General features: G+C 38.3%; 1 protein-coding gene across 7 annotated transcripts; it reads right to left on the reverse strand.

The window, feature by feature from the left end:
• Positions 1-38: 38 nt before the first annotated feature.
• LOC108600014 (serine/threonine-protein kinase mig-15) lies at positions 39-27,000 on the reverse strand. Of its 7 annotated transcripts, none has more exons than XM_017987324.2 (18): positions 26,880-27,000; positions 22,272-22,337; positions 11,506-11,950; positions 11,206-11,448; positions 10,656-11,149; positions 10,415-10,594; positions 9,642-9,662; positions 8,344-8,624; positions 7,873-8,014; positions 6,046-6,930; positions 4,374-4,520; positions 2,044-2,667; positions 1,825-1,980; positions 1,597-1,764; positions 1,391-1,540; positions 1,194-1,328; positions 1,051-1,125; positions 39-994 (listed from the first exon to the last, which is right to left on the reverse strand). In XM_017987324.2, exons 1-18 carry the CDS (start codon positions 26,964-26,966, stop codon positions 821-823), a joined length of 4,473 nt encoding a protein of 1,490 aa, XP_017842813.1. In that variant the 5' UTR covers positions 26,967-27,000; the 3' UTR covers positions 39-820. The 7 variants fall into 7 exon arrangements, with proteins under 7 accessions (XP_017842813.1, XP_017842820.1, XP_017842816.1 ...); XM_017987331.1 differs by having other exon boundaries at positions 2,044-2,286; positions 8,344-8,684; XM_017987327.2 differs by lacking the exon at positions 6,046-6,930 and having other exon boundaries at positions 42-994; positions 7,873-8,032; positions 8,344-8,684.
• Between the last annotated feature and the right edge of the window lie 666 nt (positions 27,001-27,666).

The raw sequence follows: 27,666 nt of genomic DNA on the forward strand, positions 1-27,666 counted from the left end.
TTTTTTCTTCGTATTAAAATGAGCATATCGACCAATTAATTTATATATTTATATTTCTATATATATAGCAATGTATATGTAAATGTTGCCGTTTTGAAACAAATCAAAGTAAACTAATTCGTTTAGTTGCTTCGTTTAAATTTTTTCTCACACTCTTCTCACTTTTTGCTGCGTTGCGTGTTGGCTTTCTCTTCTTTATAAACTTAATATATAACTTGTGGGCAAATTAATAATAATTCATAAATGTGAATAAACTGCGGAAGGGCTGTGTGTGCATATTCTTTCATTTTTACGTTATTAAACTGCAATATACATATGTAGTTATGTATGTCGTATGTATGTGTAAGAGGCATCGATGCTTTTGTTACGCTTATCGATATTTTTTCATTGCTCGTTTGCTGTGGTGTAAAAAACCTCGACGAGTGAGCGCGCTATCGAAAATATGTGAACATTGTTGTTTTCTTTGCTTTCTTTCTTTTTTAAATACAATAATTAATTAACGCTCGCTTGTATGTTGCACGAGTATTTGTAGCTTGCTATAGCACATTTTACTAATTGAAACGTTTTCACATATTGACGTGGGTGTGTATTAGTGTGTGTTTTCGTGTTGAGTTTTAGGATGCTTTCACTTAATATTTATGCACTTTTTACTTAAACGAGCTAAGTTTGTGTCTATGTATATCCTTGCTTCTTGTAGTTGTAAATAAAAATGAAAATGTTCTTGCTGTTGATGTTGCACGTTAAAGTTGCCCAGATGATAGTATAAGAAGTATACGTGTTGTGTGTTTTATGTGTGTGTGTGGGGGCGGGCGGAGGTGAATTACCAGTTGGCCATGCCTGGCTTATTGAGCGTCATAAAATAGATTTGACACGATGAAGCACCTTTGGCACTGCTGAAGAATACTTTGTCATTGCGCTCGCAAAGGAATTTCAAGCGCTGCGCCTTCTTGTGCATAAAAACACCATCCAAATGGCCGCTCTCAACGGAACGTATCTAGAAATAGAATTGATTATAACTTGTTATATGGCAAGCAGAAATTTAGTACATACCTCTATTGCTTTATTGCCCCAGCCCATAATTTGTCCAGTGCCAATATAGGCCACAGATGTGGGCATCTCGCCCCACTGTAGAATAAAATTAGATTTCATTAGAGCGCTATTCAGTCTTGACTGTGTGCATAATTGAAACTTGCCTGCAGCACAATGTTCTTGGATACACGACCGGCAGTGTTTACATAGACACCTTCATTGTCATAGCACAGCAACAATTGCATACCATTTGAATTTGGAAGCGCCACAATGCAATGTGGAATGATAGCACCCTGAGTCTACAAGTTAAACAATATATTTATATAGAGGCTAAAATATATAAGATCTCGTGGCGACTTACATGCTTAGGAAGATATATGTCGTATACTTCAGCGGAGTCCAAGTCAACCGCATGGAAACCCTCAGCGGAGCCATAAATCACTTTCAGTCTAGACTGATCTTCAATTGTAAGATCCACCAAAAGTGGGCGATGCTCCAGTTCACCAAAATTCTAAGCAAAAGTTATTAATACTTCATTCATATTAAATTACATGTTTAAAAATTCACCTTAAATGCCATAAATTTGTGATATGGTTTGGGCGCCCATGCATAGATTTCAATGGAGTCTTTTAATGCAATCACTAGGAACTTAATCCTCTCATATTTGACAATCTTAAAATGTACAGCACCTTGTAGATCACCAACATTAATCCAGCCATTGCGACGTTCCACTTGCTAAAATATAAAAAGCAAAGATGAGTTTATGTATTTCAATTGAAATCGTGTTGCTCTTACATCGGATAATCCATCGGTGCGCAAGATTTTGGATTTTAACCAGGATAAGTAATAGACGCGCACGCGATTCTTTTTGCCCGATATGGTAACCAAGATATTCTGTCCCTCCAGCACTTCCATTTGCTGGAAGCGGCGACGCGATATGAGCTGATAGACCTGTGGTGAATAAGAAGTGTGTTGAGTTACTGCCATTTGAAAATGTTTAGATCAGTGATTTACCTTGCCCTGTCCCGAGCGATCCAACAGCATGAGTCCATTCTCGGTGCCAATCAATAGATTCACGCCCCATAGAGCAGCGCATAGTATTTCCGAATTGAAACGCTTCTTATACTTACGTATCTCGGGCGTATCGTTAGTTGCCTCATGGGATGTGGGCGTCACATTGACATTGACAGTGGACTCACGACGCGTCGGGCACGAGCCGCCGGCGCCAAATCCAAAGGTGAGAAAACTGCGTTGTTTCTGTTGTAGCGCATAGGCGTGCGGTGGCAGCGAGGGGGATCCGGTGGCACAGGCATTGGATGTGGAGGGGGAGAGATGCAAAATGTTGGCAGAGGAGGAAGAAGTAGATTTATGCAATAAATTAGTAATACTGCTGGTAGAACGCGTTTTACTAATCGAATTCTTTGGTGAATTTTGTCGCGAATTCGATGTGGATGAGGCCAGCGATATGGTTGACTGTGGTGAATTATTATTGCTAATAATAAGGCCACTGACAACGCTGCTGCCGCCGCCCAGGCCATGGCCGCCGCTGCCGACGCTGACGTTAGTGGCGCTGCCGCTGCTAGCGATAAACGATTTCGATGGCGTGGAATGCACGGATGAACTAATGGCCGCTTGATACTTTATTGTTTGATTGATTGATTGATAGTTTGTTTGTTTGTTTTTATACATATGTTCGCGTTTTGTTTGTTTGGTTTTGATATATATATTTTAAAGAGAAAAGAAAATAGAAAAAGTGCAGAAAAAATCGAAATTAGTCTTAAGTTGTCAACAAAATCAAATTAATTAATAAATTAAACATGCTAGGAAGCAATTAGGGTTGGGTGTGTGTGTGTTTGTGTAGTGTGTGTGTGATTAAAATTATTAAGTGCAGCTTATAAATTAAAGCTAAAGCCAAAAAATATACAAATATAAAAGTTGTTAAAATAAAATGTGATTAGTCTTTCCCCAAAGGCCAATGATATAAATATATAATATTAAACAAACATTGAAGACATGTTTTATATGTTTGTTTGTTTGTGTGTGTGTAGGTGTGTATATTGTGTTTGTGTGTGTTGGAAACCAATTGAAATGCAAATGAATAGCGCTTGCTGTAAGGATAACAGAAGCTTAACAGTGCAGCGCTGTAAAAATGTTAGTGACAGTTGGCAGACATGAAGCTGTCTGCCAAAGTGAGTGACAGTAAGCTGTCTGCTATGCATATAATATAAGGAGAGTAGTGTAGACATGACAGCAAGCTGTCTGCTTTGGAAAAGTTGAAGAAACAGGCACGAAACTTGCATTTAAAATTAAATGTATTTATTTACAGCAGAATAAAACAGAAAAGTGCAAAAAATATGTTTGTATACAATTGTGACAGCCCTGCACATTGAACATAAAAAATATATATATACACATGAACACATCAAATTTCAATAAATGAAGTGAAGATTTTTTATTTTGAAATATGAAATGCTATACACAAAAGAATTTAATATTTGTTTGATAGTTGTTTGGGAGTTGGTTTATTAGAGCAAACTATAATAGAGTATTTTTGATATTTTTTGCATTTGTTGTTGATGTTCTTTTGATTTTTGTTGTTTATACTTACTATTGTAAATTTTGGTTTGTTTGTAATTGATTTGTATTTTTGTAATTTGTTAGAATATATCGTAGTGGCCATCAGCTCAAACGTTGCGGAAAGACAAAGCACAATTAAGAAGAAGAAATTGTTTGTAACGTTTGATATTTTACTTTTTTAAATTTGGTTCTCATTATAATACTTCATGCATTTTATATTTAATAAAAGCGGCGTATTGCATGCAAAATGATTTAATTTTTATTCAAATTTGTCAACCAATTTTATTAAATATTTTTATTGTTACGCGCTCTTCATAATGATGAACTTTGCTCCACGTCAAAGAAATATGTTTATGCTAAAAATTTGCTGCTTAACGATTAGTCACAATTATGAGGGACAGAGTTAGGAAATTTTGAATAGGTTTGCTCATGATAGCAGAATAAATGGAACGTAAATAAAGCTTAGAGTTTAAGAAATGTCGAGACTGTGCAAATAGTATAATTGACAGTGACCCACTGTGCAAGAAATACTTGAATGTTATTATGAATCGTAATGAATGACAAAGGACAATGATTCAATTTCAATCGGCACAGTAACTCAAGTTATTATTATCACAATAATAAGAAAAACAAGTAACAATATTTATAACAAAAATGACCGAGAACTCGGTGAGTCGAATTCGGCGAACGCACAAAACACACAATGAAACAATCGATAACAAAATGTGATATGAGAGTTGATTAGGTACGGAAATTTGTTTACTCACCTCCTCACTGGATGATTTATCATGACGCGGAGGCGTTGCTGGGGATGCCTGGCTGAGTAAATCGGGTAGAACGCTGCTGGTGCGAGTGCCGGGAGTGCCAAGGCCGCTGTTGTCTCCGCCAACGCCGCTGCCAGCTCCAGCGCGATTCTGCACATAAGTCAAGAGTGTGTGAGAGAGAGAGAGGAACACACACGAGAGTGCAAAGTTAGCAATCAAAAGTTTTAAATTGGTAGCAATAAATTTGGTGGTGAAAAAATCAAACAAAACAATTTCAAATATAAAATGAATATAGAAAACGTATATGGGTTATAAAATGCTTTGAAAACGTTAAGAATAACAGTTAAGTAATGAATAACGAAAACAAATTGATAAAGTCAGAGAGAGTGAGAAAGAGTCAGAGAGGCGAGATATTAGAACAAGATAATAAAGTGATAGCAAAATGTATGCTAATGAGTTACTAAAGAAAAGAAGAATGGTAAGTTTCCCTTAATTTTAACATGGATAAAAGCTTACAGTCTAAAAAATAACATTTATATACGGCTGCAAAATTGTTTTAAAGCTAGCACTGTTTTCTATTTTTACAATATTATGGCACTTAATATTAATTTAGTTTAGTTTAGGGTTGGGTTGGGGCTCAAAAACAATTGCACAGCCTCAGCAGCAGGCAAAAACGTAACTCGCACAATTTTATACCAAAACATCTATAAACATTAATTTGTTGTGCAATAACAAACCAAACCAACAAATGCTACAGCAAGCTTTAAAACAATTTTGAGCATATGAAATGAAATAAACTTTGTTTGTTTTTGCAAAAGCTAAGCGAACCTAAAATACACTGCTCTATAGCTTAGCAAAGTGTAAAATTTTGTTGAAATGTGCCCTTTGAAATGTTATTTATACATATTTTTATATACATATTCACATTAATAAATTCCAATATTGCCAATATGCATATGATGAATATTATTTACAGATATTATAAGTTAATCCCTTGTTCTGTTTAGCAACTCATCAGCTTAGAGATACAATTTGCTAGATACAATAAAATTATAAAATGTACAGTTATTTGAGATACTTAGCAACATATTGTATGTAGACTGAACCGATTAACAATTAAGTAGAAAGCAATGCCTAATTTCTGTTTATTTGCTAGCAAGCAATTAGTGACTGTCAAAGCATATTGCCTATATATATATGTTACAATGTAATGTTAATAATAGTACTTAGTAATAAACATGCTGGGGGTACACAGGTTAAAGCAAAAGCAATGTTATATCAAATCGTAGCAATGCTCAACAGCAAGAGCAAGAGCGAGGCGAGCTGTTAGTGTTAAGTGGTTTATTAACAGTATGTTAACAGCATAGCAGATGCAAGATGAACAGAGCGCACAACATAGAGAGAGAGTATGAGAGAGTGTATGATGCGTATGTGTGTGTGTGGGTGTGTTGTAGTTTTTGCATGTTGTTGTTGTTGCGGTGAGTATGGGAATTTGTTTAGCCAAATGGTAAATTTGTATTTGCATTACGCTTGATGCTTTTGTTTTGTTTTTTTTTTTATTTGTTTGGTTTGGTTTACATTTGCTGGCGCCAAGACAAAACACAAGAATGAACGATATTTGGAATTGTTGATGTCGCTGTTTGTACTGAGATGCGTGCGAGCTGAGAACGTTTACCTGCTGCTGCTGCTGTGGAAGTTGTTGTTGTTGTTGCTGTTGCTGTGCTGGCTGCTGCTGCGCCTGCGCACGCGCCGCTGCATTTTGCAGCACAATAACGGATTCAGTCTTTTCGCGACGCAAACGCAGAAAATCTAAATTAGCCCAACTCGATTTTGTAGGTGCGGGCGCGACGGCGGCGGCGGCAGTTGATGTTGTAGGCGTTACCGTTGCTGTAGCTTTTGTTGTTGTTGTTGCTTTTGCTGTTGTACTGCCAACAGCTTTGCTCTTAGCAGCGACGCTGCTGCTCTCTTTGCTGCTGCTGCTGGTGCTGCTATTACTGTTGTTGTTGTTGTAAATGCTGTTCCTTTGGTACATAGACGCTTGTCGCGGCGACTGCGCAGCCACTGCGCTGCTTTTCTCGCTGCCCAGCAGCACGGCCGAGTGACGTTTGCTCATTGGAAAGAAATCCGAATTCTCACGCCTAAAGCCACGCACAAAGCTTGGCAGCTTAGAGTCAGACTCTTGACGCTTATGCTGCGCCTGCAACGTCGGCTGCTGACTGCTGCTGATGCCGCTGCGTTCTTTGGAGGAGCTGCTGCCCTTCAATGGCTGATAGCCCTTGGGCACGGGTCGTGCTATGGCCTCCGCAACGCTGGCGCGCTGCAGTTTGGCATCCACTTTGAGTGTGCTCTGATCTGAGGGCAGGCGGCTGAGTGTGGCACGTAGCATCGACTCGCTGCCACTGCTGGCGCTGCTGCTGCTGCTCGATTTATTGTGAGTGGGTTTAGAAAAGAATTTATCAAAGTTCCATTCGTGCAAAAGCTTGGCGTCTTCGGCGCGTTTCATGGGCGCGTGCGAGGTGGAGGCGGATTTTTGTAAGCGATTTATGTTTTGTTCTAATTTCTGTATACAGTTGTTGTTGTTGTTGTTGCGCAAGAGAAGAATTGTTGTTAGGGTTGTTTGTTGTATTATTTAACTACATTCTAAGCTTTTTGTTTATTGTATTTGTTGTTGCTTTTATCGTTGTCTACAACCAGCTGATGAAAGTTTTTAACATGAAATTTTCATTGCATTCCATATGAACAAGTGTTTGGTATTTTTTTGTATGTGATGTATTTTCTTTTGGTATTTAATGCACACTGTGCCAAGGTGCAATACATACTTATATAGTATATATATCATAAAGTAGTGCCTTATAATCAAGTTGTCAAGCAACTCAAAGTTATGAATGTTTCGTATATACAAAATGGCTTTCAAACTTAACTTATAGTTTGTTTGAATGCATGACAAGTGCTTATAGATATTGCATTTAATTTTACTGCTTTAACTCAAAATAAAAATGAAAAACATGGCACATTTTATAAAATAAATCATATGGTTTTTCACGAAAAAACATTTCATACTCTCATCAATCAGCAATCATTAAAATAATAGTTCATTTAGTATAGAAATATAGTTTATAGTTTATAGAAATAGTTTAAGCTAGGCTCAAAATTAACTTGTTGGTTGGTTAAGAGTTATAAATACTTAAGTTGCCTAAAATATATGTATGTATATAGAGTAATAACCACAACCAGCCAAGTTTTAATTGTTTTGTCTTTTTGGTTTAACCTTTAACCCTACGGCAAGCTAATTACAATTTGTACAGCGGCCTCACATCAAAAGTAAACCTAACACTGCTCAAGATATCTCTGTACTATTTAGTTAGAAAAAAAATATAAAACTCAAGTTGAAAATATAGATAGCATTTAAACTAAAGACTAAACTAAAAGAAATACACTGAAGAAAACTAGACTTTAACTTAAATATTTTGAAAATTTGAAAGCTTTTAATGGCGGTACTTACGCGCTTCATGATCAGCGTACGATCGCCGGCCTGATCATCGTCATCCGGAGTCGGTGGCAAGGGTCGATTCGGTGGACCACCGCTGCCATGGCTAAGCGGAGTGGTCGTTGTTGCATCCTCGGACACGGGTCCCAAGCCAGGCCTATATGAAAATTCGGGTCTGAACATAAGCAAAGAACAAAACGAACGAACAACAAAGCAAAAGTCGAAAACAAAACACAAGTGGCAAATAAAATTAAATATGAAAAACGGGGCGGCAATTAAAAATCAATGGTGAAACGTAAGGTGAGTTGAAAAGGTGAAAAAGAGTTTGGTGTTAAATTTTCAAAATATTTTTGTTTGATTTGCACGTGGGGGGAAGTGACTGTGTCCTTGCTTTAGCGCTAACTACCAAGCTGCCACGCCTTTCCGCTTTGTGCTTACTATGTTTTGTTTTTCGCTCTCTCTTCTTAATCTTTGCTTGGTACTTACAGCGGCTTGGGCGGATCGCTGGCAAGCAGTGTCCCATCATTGCGCGCCCGATCGTTGGGCTCATCCGGTTCGCTGTCCGAATCGCTGCTGTCGAGTGGATCCAATGGATTGACCGGCTGTCCCAGATGATTGTTCGACTGCGGAAGTGCAGCGGCTGGCTTGTTGCTCGATGAGGCAGAGACGCAAATGGCTCCATTGCCGGCTGAGGAGCCGGATTGTCGATTGCGTGGCGGCGCCTCCGGCTGTGCCTGCTGTCCAATGGCGGCGGTCTGTGGCTGCGGCTGTTGAGAGGAGACCACGCCCAATTCATTTAATTGTGCAGCTAACACATCCAAATGATCCTACACATTTTTCGTATTTATACAAGAAATTCCCAAAATGTTTGGGGCAACGGAGGATTTTGTTTGTTGTAATTTATACAAAAGTGTAGAGTGTAGTGTATGTGTGTTGTGTTGTGTGTGTGTGTGTGTGTGTTGCACGTGGTACCCAAAAGATGTTGCAATTCGTTTTTTGTATTTTGGTAGGGAATTTGGAACAAAAAGTAAGAGATCATTAGACTGGTGTTCACCTTTCTCTGCTTATAGATATACAAACAACAAAAAATAGAACAGAGCAGGGTTCAAATATTAGCACAAGCCTGGGTTAGTTTAAAAAACTGAAGCACTTTGGGATTAGTTAACGTTGCTGCTGTATAGAAGTATATCTTGGTATTATTTGTTTTATTTACTCGGGATTAGTTGCATGTAAAAAATTTAAATTTTATTGGGTTTTAGTGGGCGGGCACGTGCATGTGAGGGTAACATCTTTTATAACTAGCGATGGGAAAGTAGCAAAGCTCTTATAAAGAAACTTCAGTATAACAGAACAGAACTGCAGTAGAATAACAGAAATGTAGTTTAACAGAGCTGTAGTTTAACAGAACTGTAATTTGCTATAACGCAGCTGAACTGTATAAGAGAACGTGTTCGAAGTAATTCTCAGCAGTTATTTTCTTTACTGATCTAAACTTAAATATTTTTAACATTTCCATCTCTAGTTAAAATGTTTTCTCTTTTATTTTTATTGTGTAAGTGTAGCGTGTGTGTTCCTCCGTTAAGCTGGTACATATACAAAAAATTTCGGACAAGGATTTTCGAAAAACTCAACATTCACAATGGTTACATGAAACAAGCAATTTCATACGCATAAACAAATAATATATGGTATACATTTTAGACAGTATAGAGAGCATAGAACATGTAGCGAGCAGGTTTAAACATAAAAGATGATTTTGAAATTAAAAACAAAAGAAAACATACCTCAGGTCTCCTTGGTGGTAACTGTTGTATGATTGAGTGTGTGTTTTTAAATGTTTAAATTTGTTTTGGATTTGACGCAACGGGGGCAATGATAACAACATTATACATATGAGCGAAATTATAAGTTCGATATACGTTTACACAGATATATGCATATATGTTATATATAGATTATTTTATGGTTGGTAGGCGCACAAAACATGAAAATAAAAGAAGAGTTGAAAAAGAAATCATATAAATATAAGTATGCACGTTTACAATATATATATATATGTAGGACAATTACGGGTTAAAATTATAACAGTTATTATAACAGGGGACTACGTAATAGTCAGCAATATGTGGGGGCTAAAAGTAGCTGGAATATAACGTAGAGTTTATGATAAACTTTTTCAATTTGATTACTCAAGCTAAATGACGCAAAACATTTAAACTCTTAAGAGTTCTGAGCTTAATATCGCTATTAGATATATACGCTAGCCATTATACAATTTAACTTGATCTAACAGTCTTGCACTTATCTCAAACATTTACTGAAACGTTTTTAAATATCTATAACAAAGTTATAGGTTCGAATGAACTTCATATCTTTCTTTCTTTCTATGCAAACAATAAATGAATGAAACTACTTTTCAGTAAGCTTATCTTAAAAGCTGCACTAATAGTAGCCTAGAGACTGGCCTCTAGCTTTTCTATATCTTTACAAAGACAATGTTCTCTCTATGGAACTGCTAGGCTATTAGCTGGCGGTTTATCAGCAATAAGTTACGCACCGATGGCTTGAAGTTGTTGCTTTGCGAGCTACGCGATTGTTGTGAGGCCGTCTGAACCGCAGGCTCGCCGCACTTGGGTGTGGGTGGCAACGGGCGATTGGCGTGCGGTGGATCTGGCACCACAATCAAACGTTGTGGCAGCTGTGGACGTGGCGGTCCGGGTTCCTCAACCTGTTGACGCTGCAAACCAAGAAAATAAGTTAACCATGTTAATTTATTACAATCGATTTTGATGACTAACCGAAGGCGGTTTCTGCTGACGATTGGCCTGCGGTTGTGCGGCCTGTGCCTGTTGTTGCGCCACCTGTGCCTGCTGCGCTGCATGCGCCGCTGCCGCAGCGGCAGCTGCTTGTTGCTGCTGATGCAGTTGCGCCTGAGCAGCAGCATGTGCCTGTGCCTGCGCCTGTGCTTGAGCCTGAGCCATTAGCTGATGATGTTGCTGCTGCTGTTCGGCAGCCATGCGTCCCTCTTGTATCTGTTGGAAATTGCGACGCAAAGTGTCGCCGCCTGGCGCTTGTATAATGGAGCTGGGCTCGCCAGCCAGCTGCGGCTCATCGTCATCGTTGTCGGAGCCCGAGTAGCGATAGTCTTCGCGATCCTTCTCCTGCTTGCGCTTCTTGCAGCGATCAATGTGATCCTTCAGCTGTATGCGCACCTGTCGATCTGTCGGCTGATCCTTGATAAACGGATGCTTTAGCAGATTTTCGGTATAAGGCCGCTGATGATAGTCTTTCACTATAAAGCAAATATAATATAAATATGTTATTATTATATATTTAAGCGTTAATTACCTAGCACCACATCAATGAAGCTGTGAAACTTCTTGGACCACTTCTTGGATTTGAGACGCGGTGGTGAGTTGCGTGGTATCAAGAACAAAGCACGCATCGGATGCAGATCGCATAGTGGCGGCTGTGACTCAGCCATTTCCAATGAGGTAATGCCCAGCGACCACAGATCCGAGCGATTGTCATATGTAGCATCGGGATTCTCATCGCAGGCAATGACCTCGGGTGCCATCCAATAGGGTGTGCCTGAAAAGAAAAGGGTTAAATAATAATAAACTAACAGAATTTATATAGCTAACTCACCAATAAATGTATTGCGTCTGCCTATCGTGCGATCCAACTGAGCGGAGACACCAAAGTCGACAAGCTTCACCTCCGCATTATCTGTGAGCAGCACATTTTGTCCTTTGATGTCACGATGTATGACTTTCTTAGAATGCAAATAGCTTAGACCGCGTAGAATTTCACGACATATATAGGCAATCCATTCCTCTTTGAGGCTTTGACCTTTTGTCGATTTGACCAGATCGGTTACGGAACCAGCGCCGCAATATTCCATCACCAGCCAGAGCTGATCATCTTTGCCCGCTGGCGATTTCTTAATAAATGCACCATAATAGGTCGCAATATTGCGATGATTTGAGTATTTCTTAAGCACATTGATCTCCAGCTTAATTTCCTCCTCCTCATCCTCGGTGACATCCATCACCTTTATGGCAGCCAACTGACCAGTTTTTGTATGACGGCCCTGCAATTGCACAATAAAAAAATAAAGTAAACATTTTATTATTGCAGCTCGAGTTGTTTATCAGTTGACATTGAGTGCGAGTGCAGAGACATTTATACAATGTGAGCTTGAACTCGAAGGCAATGCATTGAATACAATGGGGAAGTGGTTGGGTGTTGTAGATAGTAATGGGCATAGGGAGAAGAAAGCAGTGGGAGTTTATGTAGTTGCGTGGTTGAGCTCAAAGTTATCTTGAATAGTTAGAAAACATATATAATCTTTTCTCGATAAGTAGAACTTGATAGAATAGTATGGAAATCATTGCTATTCTGAAATAAATATCACACTACTTTTTGCAATAGGGGTAAATAGGGGAAAAGGAAGAAGAGACGACTATTGGCTAAAATTATCTTCAAACTGAATCAATAATTTTTATTGGAATGTGATAATAAAACTATCAAAAGTATGACTATTATTATTGCTCTCCACCCCACTTTTACCCCATAAGCTCTAGCACAAAGTCAACATAGATAAATCTCTCTTCACATAGCAAGTACAGTCGCAAATCTCATCGCTATGTATCTGTAGCTGTCCCCACTGCTCAAGTGGTCAACAATGCGTGGCCAAACTAGACATGATAACCATAAAGCAAATGCGGCAAACAGTTTAAAATATTTCCAATGCTTAAATTGATAATAAACGTGACTGGAAAATTGCATTTGCAACAGCAGCAAGCAGCAGCAAGTTTAATCGATCAGCAGCAACGTTCTCTCTCGATTGAGGCGTAAAAATGTATTTCAATTAGGCAGCTTGACTTTAATCAACATCCAACTCATAAATTGATTTTCTGCTGCCAGTCAACGTGATTGAGCTGTCCTGACCGGTTCTTGGGAGTCCTTAAGAGATTGAAGCAGCGCCGCTTCAAAAGCCATTTAACATTTTAATACAGTTTTAATTGAGGCAAGTTTTTCTTGCATGAAGCTAGAGGCAGCTGGCAGATACATAAATCAAGTGACTAAGGTGAGCTGCTGCTGCTGCTGATAACAGGCTGTTGATAGTTGATGAGAATAAACCGTTGAGTGTCTCGCAGGCAGCAAATGCGATTAAAGCAACAATTTGTGGCCACGTTGACGTTGTCATATTCTAACGGTTAACTATAAATTTTATGTAAATTTAAGCAGCAGGAACTGTGCTGCTAACTTGGCTTAAAAGCATTTCGCGTGAAAAGCGTTTGTCGATTGCGGCAATAATCAAAACAAATATGCATAAAGCAGAAATATTTGTGAATCATGCGCCAAATGAGAGAACAGAGAGGGAGAGAGAGAGAACGCAAATAGAGCTTAAAAAACCAAACAAACAAAAAGTTATAACAACTGGCTCTTGCTGAAAGACAGCGACAAGCCTTTTTCCATATAAAAAAGCGTTCAAATCGCTGAACACGTAAAATAATCAAAAAAAAAAAATACAAAACACAGCAGCAGCAGCAGCAGTAACATATCATATAGAGGTAGAGCTTTATATATATACATGCTCATAATCGCATAATGAAAACAAAACCCCAACACGAAGTTTTAAATAAATATATTTAAAAGGTATGAAGTAAACAATGGCAATCAAATCGCAGCTGCTGCTGCTTTTGCTTACCAATGCAAATTGTTATTGTGTTTTTTTTTTCGAGTTTTCGGTATTCCGTATTCAGTTGCAGTACAAGTTTTATATACATAAATATTTCTGGCAGGTGTATGACAATGCAGCAGGCGTCAAAATTATATGCAGCGATAATAAAACTTGCTAAAAATTGCTACAAGCTTGTTTCGAAGCCTTGAAGCTTGAAAGCCAAGGAAAAATATAAAAATAGCTAAGCGAGCTGCTTGCTAAATAGAAAACATAAAATCGAGGGTTTTTGTATGCGTAATTCTTGGAAATAAACCTTTTTAGGCTTTGCTTGCCCAAGGCAAAGGTTTAATTAAAAAGTTATGCAGCAGTTTTCAAACTTTTCAATAGCAAGCAAGTTGTGCAGGTTTCAAATTTGTTTACATATAGATTCTAAACTTAAATGCATGCAACTTTTAGCGCTGCACTTTAAACAATGTAAAACACATGGCAGCGCTTTACGTAAACATTCGAACGTTTTATACAAATATTTATAAATGTTTGTATGCTATATATACTTGAAAAGAAAACTGCAGCAGCAGCAGCAGCAACATAACAATGAATAGCTTCTTAATAACAAAAGCTGATTTGTAAAGCTTACTATAATATTTCTACGCGATTCTCAACGCTTATATACAGCGAGATACAAACAAATATATGTGCAATAACTGAACAATAAGCTGTGTGAAATAAACAATAAACAAATAGCGAGTCAAGACTAGCAAGTTACGCTGTAAATGAAATCAAAGCTAAGCTAAGTTTTAATTTCATGTGTGTAATAACATCAAATATTCTTTATCATAAAGTTGCATAAAAATAGCAAAAAACTGCTGCTGCTTATATAAGGACAGACAAAAAAAAAACTGTAGCTAAATAAAAAATGCAATCAAGTTGCCCACACAGCAGCAAATTGCTGTAGCTCGAGTTCCACCAAAGTAACACTCCCCACCACTACCGCTTGGTGGCCAGTACAGTGACCACTCTCTGCTCACACATAGTTAGCGCAGAAAAAAAATGCTTGAAAGATTAACTTGGACATGTTTTGAGTTGCAGCAAGCCGACGACAAGTCGCGTCGACTCGACTACGCAAATCCCACTGAATAAATAGAAAACTAAGAGCGCAAAAACCAGATGCAGAGTAAATATGGAAATTTGTGTGGTAACTTGTGTATTTCCGATAACACAGGAGGCCAAGCGAGCTAAAGTGAATTAAAGTGAGCGCTGAGTGTAATAGAATTAGAGAAATGCAGAGAGCAGCGCACTTGACATGAATCAGTTAAGCAAATTGTAGATAAAGTTTATTTTCAGCAAGCTGCATAACTAACTTGACTCATGCTAAACAAATCATAATTGTTTATTCGATACTGCTGAACGCTTTAATGACTTGCATAATGCCAGGCTAATGAGCGCTATATATAACGCTATGTTTGCTTATTGAAGTCAGAGTTCAACACATTTAGTTGCTGTAGCTGAGCTAAGTGGCACATCAAACAAAACGTCGGCGCTAACTAGGTTAACCCACAGCCCAGCACACAGGTAACGAAGTCTGAGCTTAGGAGGGAGTTGCAAATGGGTTCAACTCTTGGCGCTGGAGTTGCCAATAATAATGTTGGCACTTGAAACACACAGACGTGGTGCCTGCTGCTGTTAAATTGAAATTTAATTTAATAAAACGACGCAAGCTCTCTATGATTCAACATTTATTTTTTATGCGCATTTTAACAGCGCGACTCTTCAAGTTATTTCATGCATAGTTTAAAGTTTTTATTGCAAGCTAATTTTTTCATTTTTATATTATATTCTACACTAAATTGTTGTTTTATGTGTGTGCCTTGGGGGGTTGTGTTGGGCGTTGAGCGCACTCAAAGTTCAATTGTTGTTGCGCGTTTTGAAATTGAATGCAGTTGAAAAGCAGAAAAAAAAAATAATAAAACTTGGATTTCTGGGTTAATTAACAGCAGCCCAACAACAATAGCAACAATTGGTAATTGATGCTCTACGAGCTCTCTGAAATTTCAGTGTGTAATCACGTTAGTGTACACTTTAGATTTTAATGATTAGTTTGGGGTGCTACGATTTTGTTGTGTAGTTAAGAAAGTCGCAGCAAAGCGTATCGAATAGTTGTGTAAACAGCAAAATCTGCTCGTATACTTAAAGCCTTAAGAAAGTCTTAGTTATCGATTAGTCGTGTAGCCCTCAAAGTATCCTCAGTTATTTTAAGCCTTAACAAAATCTCAGCAAAGCGTATGGCCTACTCGTTCATGCCTCAAATTGTCCTCGCATATCTGAAGCCGTAAGCAAGTCTCAGCAGTGTTTCGCATAGTTCTCTAAAAGACTCAGCAAAGCGATTCGCCTAGTCCCTTAAAGTATCCTCAAATATTTCAGCAAAGCGTATTGCTTAGTCGTCTTATACTCAAGGTGTCCTCGCGTTTATTTGTTTTGCTGAATTTGAAGCATAAAATTTGCAGCACGTTGCGTGCGTCTGTTGCGAAGGAGGCAGCGAGACTTGCTCTAGCTTGCGAAATGTGGCAGCAGCAGCTGCGTACTTGCCACCACAAGTCGCACAAGTGGTGCACTGTGTGGCAAACGTGTAACTAATAGCAATCAGCCCCCACTTGGGCGTGGTCGTCGTGTGTGTGAGTTAACATATGAGCTTCATATACTTCATTTGTTTTTGGGGCCAAGTGTTGTAAATTGAATTGCGGTTTTTCTTTCTCTATCTAGCTCGCTGTATCTTTCTCTGTCTGTTGTGTCTCTATTGTGGGAGTTTGGCCTGCGGTTCAAGCGCATGTTGCAAGTCTGTCTGCTGTGCAAGTGGCATGCTTCAGCTGCGGTTTACTTGCGCTTATGCGTTTGCAGCTTTGATAGCAGCTGCAGCATTGCGGGCGTTTCGATTACCTAAGCTGCTGCCCCATTGTGAAGGTGTCGAGCTCAGTTTGTAGCTTGTGGCACAGTCGAAGTTGCATTGTTGTTGCTTTCTATATGCAAATTGTTGCGCATTTCACTTGAGAATCAAACGAACATTGCAACTGATTTATTGCAGCTTGAGCTAAATCAAAATGAAAACATGCACAGTTTCTCTTTTGGCCCTTTTAGCTAACAGCAATAGTAGTAAATTCTAATCAGTTGTTCCCATAGCTTATCAGTAACTTCTTTGACTCATTGAGTGCTATTTTCATTGTTGATTCAATAGCTGCAAAGCCAGCACATGGCTATATAGGAAATATATTTTTTGCTTGGATTGCTTGCGATAAGTAAATTGTGTCAAAAGATAATTTGCAGTGTGCTAAATGGGGTGTGTGTGTGTGTGTGTGTATATGTGTTTATATAAATTGTTTATATTTAGCGGCACTGAAGTTCAATATACGCAATATTGACTGTGTGTGCTGCTGATGACGTCACAGCAATCAACATATACACCCCAAAAACAAGCATATAACAAAATACATATAGGGGTGTGAGAGCACTTCCTGTATGCTTAATTAATTGAGAGCACAAAACGCACTGACAGCACTAAAAAATTAAACTAATGAAGCGCGCACCAACTAGCAAATACACTTTGTCAACAGCACATTTTTTGAATAAAGTACAATTTGTGTAATTGATTGATAGAATTAAGAGTTACTAGTAGCGCTGCATAAGTCTGCAATTCAAATTGTTTATAAATCTACAGTATGCCCTGTTGTGCGCTTTTTCAATGCACAAGTGTGTGTCCGAGTGAAATTGAAATTAAATGAATTAAGTGCTGCCGCTAAAACTGCTGAACTTCAGATAATTGAAGCGTATGCAGTTGTTAGAACTGCGGGTCAACCACAAGGAGTTAAAGCAGTTGCTGTGGGAATTGATTTCCCTTGCAAATGCAATGCAACAAATTGCAATTACATGGGGCATGGCACACTCCTCCATTATAATAGCGGCGACATTTAATTTTTTATTGTTGTAAGCCAATATGCAGATAAGGGACCAGCAGTTAGTTAGATAACCTTCAACAAAAGATGCGCAGCTTTCACTCATAAATTAATTGTTAAAGAAAAGCGCGCACACAAGACAACAGAAAGAAATGCCCCAAAGTGTAGCGGCTAAATATGAAATCAAAGAGTAAACTGAAATATTTGTAAAATTTCAACCTTGAAGCGTTTAGTTTGCAAATCGATTGGCGATTGACAGTTTAATCGACGCATGTGTTATGCGTGTTTATCGATTGCGTTACGCTCTTGTGGGGGCGGCAATTTGACTGATGTGCGGTGTAGTCGAGTGTGGCGGATGAAAGTGGGTCAAGAAGAAAAGTCAATGACTAATGAGTTAAAACTTGAAATAAACAAAATAGCAGCCATACAGCAACCTAAGCTATATCAATAGCATTGACTTGTGAACTTCGATAGGTTATACGATAGCTTTGAAAATCTTTTACATTTACTAAAAAATTAAAACTTTCTCGCCTACACATTAAACTGAGCCCACATTGTCTGCTATGTGAGTACACGTTGTATAATTAACATTCTACAAACATAGCTGCGAACTTTGACCCAATTACGCATAATTTAAGCGACACACACACAAACACACGCACAGACAACAACAACAACAATAAACATAAAAGCAGCAAAAGCAATGCAAAGCTTTTTTTTTTATATACGACTTCATTTGAACTGCAAGTGCGCGTCGGCGAGCGAAAGAGAGAGAGAGAGCAAGGGAGACTGAGACTTGCAAGCAGACAAAGAGGAGTCGCCGCTAAGACAATGAGACCAACGCACAGGCAGCATCAGCGACAGAGACTCAGTGGAGAGAGAGAGAGAGCGTAAGAGAGAGACTAATAAAATGCCACTCAAAAGTCCAACATGCGAAACACATTAAAGGCAATAAACAAATCAAGCAGGAAACACACACAGACAAAAATAACATGACAACAACAACAAGAAAAAAAAAAGTAGCAAACAACGTCTCATAAAATTTTAAATTGGAAGACAACTAACTAACAACAAAACATATAAAACTAAAATTGCAATTAGCCAGTGCTTAAGTACTCGGCACAAAGCACGCACAGCTAAAAAAAAATTCACGCTCAATGTCGCACACAAATCAAAAAAAAAAACAAAAAAAAGCTTAAGCTAAGCTATGTAAACAGCTAGCAACTAATTATTACGCAAATTTGTTTTTTGTTGTATTTGTAGCGTATAAAAACAACACAAAGTCATTGACATGTGAGCATAAAAAATAGCGAATGAGAGAACCTTAGCATGACTAACAATGCGACTGTTAATAGCGCGCTCTCGCTTGCACACAGCAGCAGCTGTTAAATAGCTAATTATGTTCTTTAGCAGTTCGATTAGCCGCTTGTCTGTCTGTCTGCTGCTAATGCAGTGGGTGTGCAGTTAATAGCTTTTAATTAGCTTTTTGGCCAACAATTAAGCCACGCGTAATGCATTGAGTAGCAGTTGCAGTTAACAAGAGCTAATAAAGCTTTTAGCTGCTATTTATAGCTATGCAATTGTTTTGTTGTTCGCTTAATTAAATCTCTAGCCATGACACTTTTTTCATTGACAAGGCGCTTCCCCAACTGGCTAACGTAAATAGCCAAAAAAGCACAACAAATAAATTTCTTGTTGTTGTCTACATTTTTGCGAGCTTTGCTTTTCGCTGATTGGGGAAAAGTCAATGCGCCACACGCTTGGGGTTTTTTTTTGGGTAGTAAAGCGCGTGGGGGGAGGCAGCAGTTGGCAGTTGCGGTAAGACACGCAAAACAGCGACCTTGGGAAGCAAAGCGTTGATTTTACAATGTTATCGTTTCTTTATGCTTTGCTTTAACAATTTTCGCTCAGTTATGCAGTTTTTTATGCTGCTTCTTTCTTTTCGAGCATTAATTAAGTGTGTTGGAAAAATTCACTATAACTTTCAAATGCAGCGTGTGAAATTTTTGCAAAATCCGGCACTGTCTGGCTTCAGCATAAATTAACAAAGGTCGCTGGAGTCATAATATTTGCATAACTTAACAGCGAGAGAGCGAAAGAGCGAGACATGCGTCTCGTTATGGAACTTGTGCATATCGTAAGCTCAGCTTAATTGGCTATTTAAGAACTAACTCAAGCAGTTCACTATTAACATTAATATATTATTAACTGTCAGTTTGTTGAATCATGCAATGTTGATAAGCTGTTGCGCAGTAGCAATTAATAAAAAAGAAATTTATCAATAAGCTTAAAGCCGGAAGTGCAAAGCAACATTTCTTATACATTAGCTGATAAAAAGAAGAAAAAAAATGCCCAAATGAGTGGCATAAATCAAAGCTGCATTAAACGTAGCGTAGCACACAGAAATTAAATTTCTGTTGAAATTTGCAATGACGTCACAATGTGCACAAATAAATGAACCTAAGGCTAGCTAAAGATGAAATTGAAGCGAGTTTATGAATAAGCGACAACATGACGCGATTTAATTTCTGATAAGCTGCTAAAAATGCGTTTGCCAAACGGTCAGAACAGAAAGAGAGAGAGAGAGCGCGCGCGCAGAGAGATCAAGCTAAACCGGTTAACTTGTCAGTCAATAAAACCAAAAAAAATACGTTAAGAAAATGCCTAAGAAATGAGACACAGTCAGAGCCAAGAAGCTAACGAACGTTGTCCAACAAGTGGACAACATAACGAGAAGAGAATGACAACAGCAACAACAACAACAACAGTCCGTTACTTTGCTAATGCAGTGTTGTTGTTGTTGTTGTTGCTCTTAGTGTTGTTCTAGCCCGAGTTACATGCATACAAAAGCAACGCGCAGCAGCAGCGCATTACTCATGCTAATTTCACACACATACACATATGCACACACGCTCTCTTTGTGTGTGTGTGGGGGACAGTATAATGAACTACTTAAGTGGCGACGGCAAACTTTACAGCAAACGCAGCGTACGGAAACAAGTTGTCGACGCTGCTGCTGTTGCTGCCGCCGCACAGTGGGCAAAAAGCTACTTATAATGGTTATGTACTTGGATTACATATGTTACGCTATTGTTGCTGCTGCAAAATGTTGTCTCTGTTACCACGTGCCACTTGCAGCTTAGCGTGGTAGCAACACAATGAGGTCGTTGTCTAGCTGGCGTGGGCAGCTCCTTTATTTTTTTTTTGCTTGCCTTTTGTTTATTGCCAATTTGGCCGCATTGCTAAGCCGCGAAATATTTAAAGCCTTGTCAATCATGTAAATTGCTTAAAATTGTGAAATTATTACAAATTACTTAATAAATGAATCACAATTTTGAAAGTATTGATTAAGTCGAAGATAAGAAGTTGTTAAACTGTTAATTTGATTTATGGTATGGCATCAATTATGTATAGGGCAATGTTAATTAATAGCTTATTGAATCAATTTAACAGTTTAACAGCTGCTTATCTCTACAAACTAAACAGCTAAGAGCTGCTCAATTGCTTAAAAAATATTTGAAAAATCCCAGTTTATTTATTTTATTGGTATTTATATTAAACAAACTTTTATTTTAAGAGGGGCGCCAATGAACTCCAAAGATACACACGCTGTTTACATAAGCAAAAGCATAAGCATGCGATGCCAAGAGAGCGAGAGACTGAGAGAGAGAGAGAGCGAGGTGCAACTGCATAGCAAACGCCCTCAGTCCCCTACAAAGTGTTGTATGGAATAACAAAATCATAGCAAAGGGTAAGAAGTGGGGCGAGAGCTGAGGAACAACTTGCCGTTGGCCTGCCAGCAGCAGCAGCGCAGCAGCGCATGCCAGCAGAACTTCCAGCAGAACACACACACACACAACAAGAACAAGAACAAGCACAAGCAGTTAGAATGAGAGAGCGCGCACGAAACGCACAAGTGAAAGATAGATGGAGCAACAAATGCTAACGGTTAATGCCAGAGCAACAATTTCTATTTTTGTAGTCTGCTGCTGCTGCTGGCGACTGCTTGTTGTTGTTGTTGTTATTCTTGCAGCTACAATTTTTTAAGTTTTTATAATTTAAATACAAAGTCTTGGCATTGTCTTTTGAGAAGAAACTAAAAATCTAAAGCAATGTGCTAATGTGTGTGAGAGCAGCTGCTGCTGTTTCAATTCCATGCTATTCCTAGCGGTTCTTTTTTTGTATTTTGTTTTTTGCAACTAATTAAAGCAAAAGCGTCAAATGACGCAGCTTGTTTTTGAATTCGAGATACAATTGTATCTACATAATGCAGCAGCTCATCAACAGGCAACGCCAGCCAAGTTGCTGAACTGCAACGCATTCAAGCATTAAGTCTAATGATTGCTAATTACGTGAAGAAGAAGAAGCAGCAGCAGCAGCAGCAGCGACTTGTCTCGAGCACTGAAACGGGATTTGTTAGCTCCATTGCGCCGTAACCAAATTGCCAGTTAGCCACAATAGAAAGCTCAAGAGCTATGGAAAAAAAAACATTCAAATGCCCGCCCAACATAACCGCAAAAGCATTTAAATCAAAGCGCAGGCAAATTGATTTTTAGATAGTGTTTTGTTTTTTTTTCAAAGCGCAAACAGTTTATATAAAGTAAATTTTGGTCTGCTATGGAACGTGACTTAGTTGGCTTAGAAAAAAAGTGTAAATAAGCAACATTGTTTGTTTATTATATACAAAGTAATGCGTTAGAGCGAGAGCTAATTAGCTTAGCTGTGTTAGAATTTCCCAATCCTTTCTGCTGTTGACTTTTAATTATAGTACTTGAACTTACCTTATAGACCTGGCCGTAGGTGCCATTGCCAACGACCTCGATGAGCTCAAAGATGCCTGCCGGATCCTGTAAAAAGAAAAACAAATTAGTTAGAAATATGCAACAATAACAGAGAGCGCGAGAAAGCTAAAGGGAAACGCCCGAAAAGTTAATCCTTAGGCACAAAAACTCATAAACAAACAAAGAAAAGGTCGTCGAGACGAGTTGAGAAAACCCCAGAGCGAGACAGGAATAGAGATTGAGAGCGCTGTAGATAGAGCTATAAGTAACATGCTTATTTTAGCTTTGTTTATTTAGCTGTAAACAAATTATTAAAAAGGCATAAATACAAATAAGGCTAAAAGAGACACAATGCGCGCTGCAGTCAACGCTAAAAATACAACAACAAACAAATCTTCAATTTGAATTCGATTCTCTCATCATGACAAGCCATACAAGTATAAGAACAACAACAATAAAAACAAATTGCATGCGAGAGTTCATTGACACGCAAGCAGCACCAGGTAGAGCGAGTGTGGAGGCAGGTGGGGTGGGGTGCCGTAACTATAAGTGGAGCAGAGGCACAAGAGTAAAGTGTTTGCCTGATGGGTTTGAGTTGAGAGACTGGCACTAAAGGAAAAACGCCAATTAAAATAACAACAAAACCCAAACAACGAATTTTCAACAGGTAACTGACATTTTTTTGACAGTTGTTAGGCCATAGTGGGGGCGTAGCTAGGCCGCCCAGTTGCTCCAATTTCTGTTTATGTCAGTACTCCAAAAGGGGTCAAAGGGCACAAGAGAGCTGCGCACATGCATTCGCCTAATGGAGAAGACATGCAAGTTTTAGACAAGAGCTGGGATTGGAATATGTTAGAGATGAAATGCATAACAGTTAAAGAAACAGCTGAACTAACTAAAATGCTAACAAATAAATTAAAATAAAACTGCCGAACTTAAATTTCAAGCATATTTATCTACAATATATTTAAATACTTAACCAATTTAATTTGCATTAATTTGAAGACTCATACATTTTATCTATAAGATGAACTTGAGTTTTAATTTTATTTGATATAATTTGTTTACTAATTACACCTTTTCCTTTATCTGCTGACCATCGCTCAAAGTTTAAAACGCCTGTTTAAATAAAAAATATATGTGAAACAACTTTGTATATATAAATTGTGCTTCTAATCAAGTTTTGTCTTCGCATTCAAGCTAAATTTATGCCACATGAGTAGCGCTATAAATAAAAAATACACTCAAGTTTCTTAGGAATTCGCTTTGTTTTCTAAAGTTATGCAATGCTTAAAGTCAACGACAGTTAAGCTTACTAAGATTCAAGTGATTACTATGTACTAACTACTTATGAGATTCCCTCAAGTTGTAAAATATTTTCCAACCCCACACAGAGACTACACAGAGAGCCTTAAAAGCTTGCCACCAAGTACCGTTCACCTCTCACTTCCCCCCACCACACACACAGCCTTTAACTAAAACAAAGACTTAGCAGAGCTCTCAGCGCATAACGGTAGAGGAATTACTGACGAGACAAAGACACAGAACCAAAAACAAAAAGAAAAAAACATCAAAATAAAAATAAAAAGTGAAAAAATGCAGCAATGAGTGCATGTGTGTGTGTGTGTGTGTATGTGTGAGAGAGAACTATTGAAAGCAGTCTTAAGTAGATTTATGGCGTTGCCTTAAAGACAAAGTGTGACGCGATAGTGGGGAAGGTTCATTACGATTGTTTTGCCAGGCAAAGTGTGTCAAAGCGTGTAGGAAAGAGAGAGAAAAGCCAGAGAGCTTAAGTGTAGGCAGTAATTACTGCTATTTATGGCTGATTACTTCACGTTGTAAAACAAAAAAGAATCAATTAAAAAATGCACAAAAATTTGAACAAATTATTCGTGGCACTTGAATGACTCATTAGCGTTAACATGCTAAGCTTAAAGACAAACAAAGCTGAAGCGGGGACGTAATACAAGCTGCTGTAAACTAAAGCTGCGCTTTACAGTTATTAGAATTCGCCGCTGTGCATTACAGCTGTTCTAAGCTGCTCTCTCGCTCTCTCTTTCGCTCACTCACTCACTCACTCTCTCGCTTGCTTTCTTGTTTCTTTGTGTTAGTTGCTGTTGCTAAAAACTAAAGCTAAACAAAGTCTCGTCTGACAAAACTGGATTTTCTTTTATATATTTTATTTTTTTTGTGTGTGTGTGTTGCATTCGAGGCTTGGCCCAGTTAATGTGCAAACACACACACACATACACATACAAGCGCACAACTAAAATATGTACATACATTAAGGAGTTGTGGACTGACAGGACTGACTGCAACGCCCATGCTAAAAAATAAACTAAGCAGAGCAAGAGAGGTAGAGGGGGGATGTATGTGCATAACTTTTATATGCACGTAAGCCATGCTTAGTTTGTTTTGTATGTAAATTTAATGTCTGTCTGTCTATCTGTGTGTGTGTGGGCAGCTAGCAATTCGATTAGCAGTGCAAATGATACTACCAGAGCTAACAAAAACTCCAAAAACAACACAAATTCACATTAAATAGCTAAATACAGGGTGCTGTTGCTGCTTTGAACTTTGGCTAGTTGCTGCAGCTATCTAATCTATAAGGAATTAGTCATTTTAGTTAACAAACTATATTTAGCTGCAGTTCCTTTTGTGATTGAAAGCTATCAAAAATTAGTACGCACTATAATCTCAATTAATGTTAAAATAATCAGCAACAATTATATATATATTATATATCGTTAGCTTGTAAAATTTAATCAAAAATTAGTGCTATTAGTTATTGCTTTCTTTTAGCCTTAATAACATATTATATAATTGAAATTTTACTCAAAAATTTGTTGTTAACATTATATAAGTGCACTCTTGCTTGCCAACAGCATCCCCCTCCTCACTCTTTATTTGCACAGATGCACACAAACAGAAAATATATATTAAGCATTGTTTGTTTTCGTTATGGGTTTTTCTCAGTGTATTTACGCAGGCCATATTGACTTAACCCACAATCTGACCAAAAACCAAACATGTGTTTGATTTTTTTCTTTCCCAAACTGCACAAATTGCAGCACTCAACGCAAACACACACACACACACGCACACACACACGCACACATACACAAAGCCATACGCACAGTGAGCAAATGTGGGCGAACACGTTTTTATCGCAGCAAATGGAATAAATGTTGATTAAAAATAAATGCATACAGCCCAAAGAGCGACAAAGAGTTGAGCAAAGGAAAAAGTAGAAAAGCGAGTCACTTATCAAACTGCAACAACACAAAGCGAAGAAAAAAAAAGAAATTTCTAAAAAAAAAAAAAACAATAATAATTAATGAAACTGCATTTGTATTTAAGCATGTGTTGGCTTGCAGTATCTTATCAGTTGTGGTGGCTTATCAGCTAACTAAAGCAGCAAATGAGGGCGTCAGCAGAGCAGCGAACAGTGGCAGCAGCCGTCGACAGCTTTAAGGACTGTGACCTTTTGTTGAAGCGTCTGAAGTGTGTTGCCAACAACGACAGTTAACATTTTGTCTATTTTAGTGCACGTATTTCATTGTTTAATGACCTTTAAAAGCCAAACGCAGACGCGTCACCCACGCGTCTCTGCTGCTGCGATGATGGTGCGAAGGCCAACAGCAAGAGCATCAACAGCAACAACAACAGTTGCAGTCATACACGCAGTTCGTCATGCGCCTGACATTTTTTTTCTTTTTATATATTTTTGCTTTGGCTCAAGTTTTGCAGTTTGCTGCTTCATCATCATCGTCATCATCACACAGACGCATATGTCGCTGTTGCTTTTAATAAAGTAAACTAAACAATTTTCATTCTTGTCTCGTTTTTGTCTCGTCTTCACACACACACACACACACACACACACAGACAGACTCTACTCCACCCCACAAGCCTAACGCCAACTCCAACTCCAACACCAACTCAAGCAGAGTCAACAAACGGACATAACAGCGCCGCTGCCGCTGCTGCTGTTGCTGCTGCTCTCTATGCCCATCAAATCGTTATGGGGCGGGCGGAGTTCGTGGTGAAAATCGTTTTGCCTGCCTGCCGTCGCGTTGTGGTGAATGTTTGCTGAAAGAGAAAGGCGCTGCGCTGTCTTTGTAAGTGAGTGAGTGCGTGAGTGTGCGTGCGTTTGTGTTTCATTCAAAAAACAAATGTAAAGAAAACGCCACAACAACAATAAGCTCGCTAAATAAGACTAAGGCAAAGACGCCAAGACCGGCCGGTCAGCTTAGTGGTTGCTTGTGTGGTGAGTTAAGCCTGGGTGTGTGTGTATGTGAGTGTGTGTGGGGGTGTGTTTATTGCCTGGACATTTATTTGAATAAAATTAAATAGTTGCCATGACAGGATAAAATTGCAAAAATTTGCAAACATTTGTTTATAATTGTTAACATTAGCAGAGCTGTTAACTGCAGCCTAACAGTTTATGTTAACTAAGCCGGAAATTGCTTGAACATAAAAATAATAATAAATAGAAATAGTAAAAAAAGCGTACAACGTTCCAGCCACACCTCAAACACACACACACATGTTAGTTGCAGCTGTTAAAGCCATGACAGGGGCAGTGAAGGGGGATATATAATTTACCTTAAGTGCTGTCAAATCAATATCATCCAATGAACAATTCACAGATTGTGCCAGTTGCTGTTGTTGCTGCTGCTGCTGGTGCGCCATTTTGATTTATTTCTTGTTGATTTTTTAAAATACTTTTTTCTTCTTTTTATTTATATGCTGCATTCGCTGCACATAGCACACACTCACACATACACACGCGCACAAACACACACTCGCAAGCAAAAGCACTTGCGTTTTGTTGTTGTTGCTGCTTGCTCGTTATTGTTTATAACTTGAATTTAATTATTAAATTTATTGCATCAAGCGCGCATTCCTGTTAAATTGACAATTAACAATATAAATTCTATTAAAAATTCTATTTTGGCTAACAAACAACTTTTCTCTTTTGTTCGTTTATGCGAGAGCTTATGCATACATATACATACATATGTGTGTATATTTGTATGTGAGTGTGTGTTTTTTTGCCACAACGGGCGCGGTTTGCACTTTTTAGCACTGATTTTATTTCTTTTTTAATTTTCAGCACTGTTACTTTTTTATTTTCTATCTATTTAAACACGCAAAATTTCGTTTATAGCACTCCTCTTCCTACACATACACACACAAATTCACATACATATAGATTTCAAAGTGTAGGTACATATATGAAAAAATCTGCTGCTCGCTTATTTTTTTTTTCTTTTCACTTGCTACCAACTTGCATTTAATTTCCTTTTACACGCTTATCACACAAAGCGCTTAAAGGTTTTTTCTCTTTTCACCAAGTTCCGGTTTCTGCAAGTCGTTGCTAAAAAATAAT

The sequence above is a fragment of the Drosophila busckii genome, chromosome 3L, assembly GCF_011750605.1.
Source record: "Drosophila busckii strain San Diego stock center, stock number 13000-0081.31 chromosome 3L, ASM1175060v1, whole genome shotgun sequence".
NCBI classification, from domain to species: Eukaryota; Metazoa; Arthropoda; class Insecta; order Diptera; family Drosophilidae; genus Drosophila; species Drosophila busckii.

What these genes read in the sequence shown, in the direction of transcription:
- LOC108600014 (XM_017987324.2), bottom strand. Translation starts at nt 26,966, where the DNA reads ATGGCGCACCAGCAGCAGCAGCAACAACAGCAACTGGCACAATCTGTG. An exon ending in GTACGCTGATCATGAAGCGC is followed by an intron (nt 6,931 to 7,872) that starts GTAAGTACCGCC and finishes AACTGTATACAG; the next exon opens with AAATTAGAACAAAACATAAA. An exon ending in ACATATATCTTCCTAAGCAT is followed by an intron (nt 1,329 to 1,390) that starts GTAAGTCGCCAC and finishes TTTAACTTGTAG; the next exon opens with ACTCAGGGTGCTATCATTCC.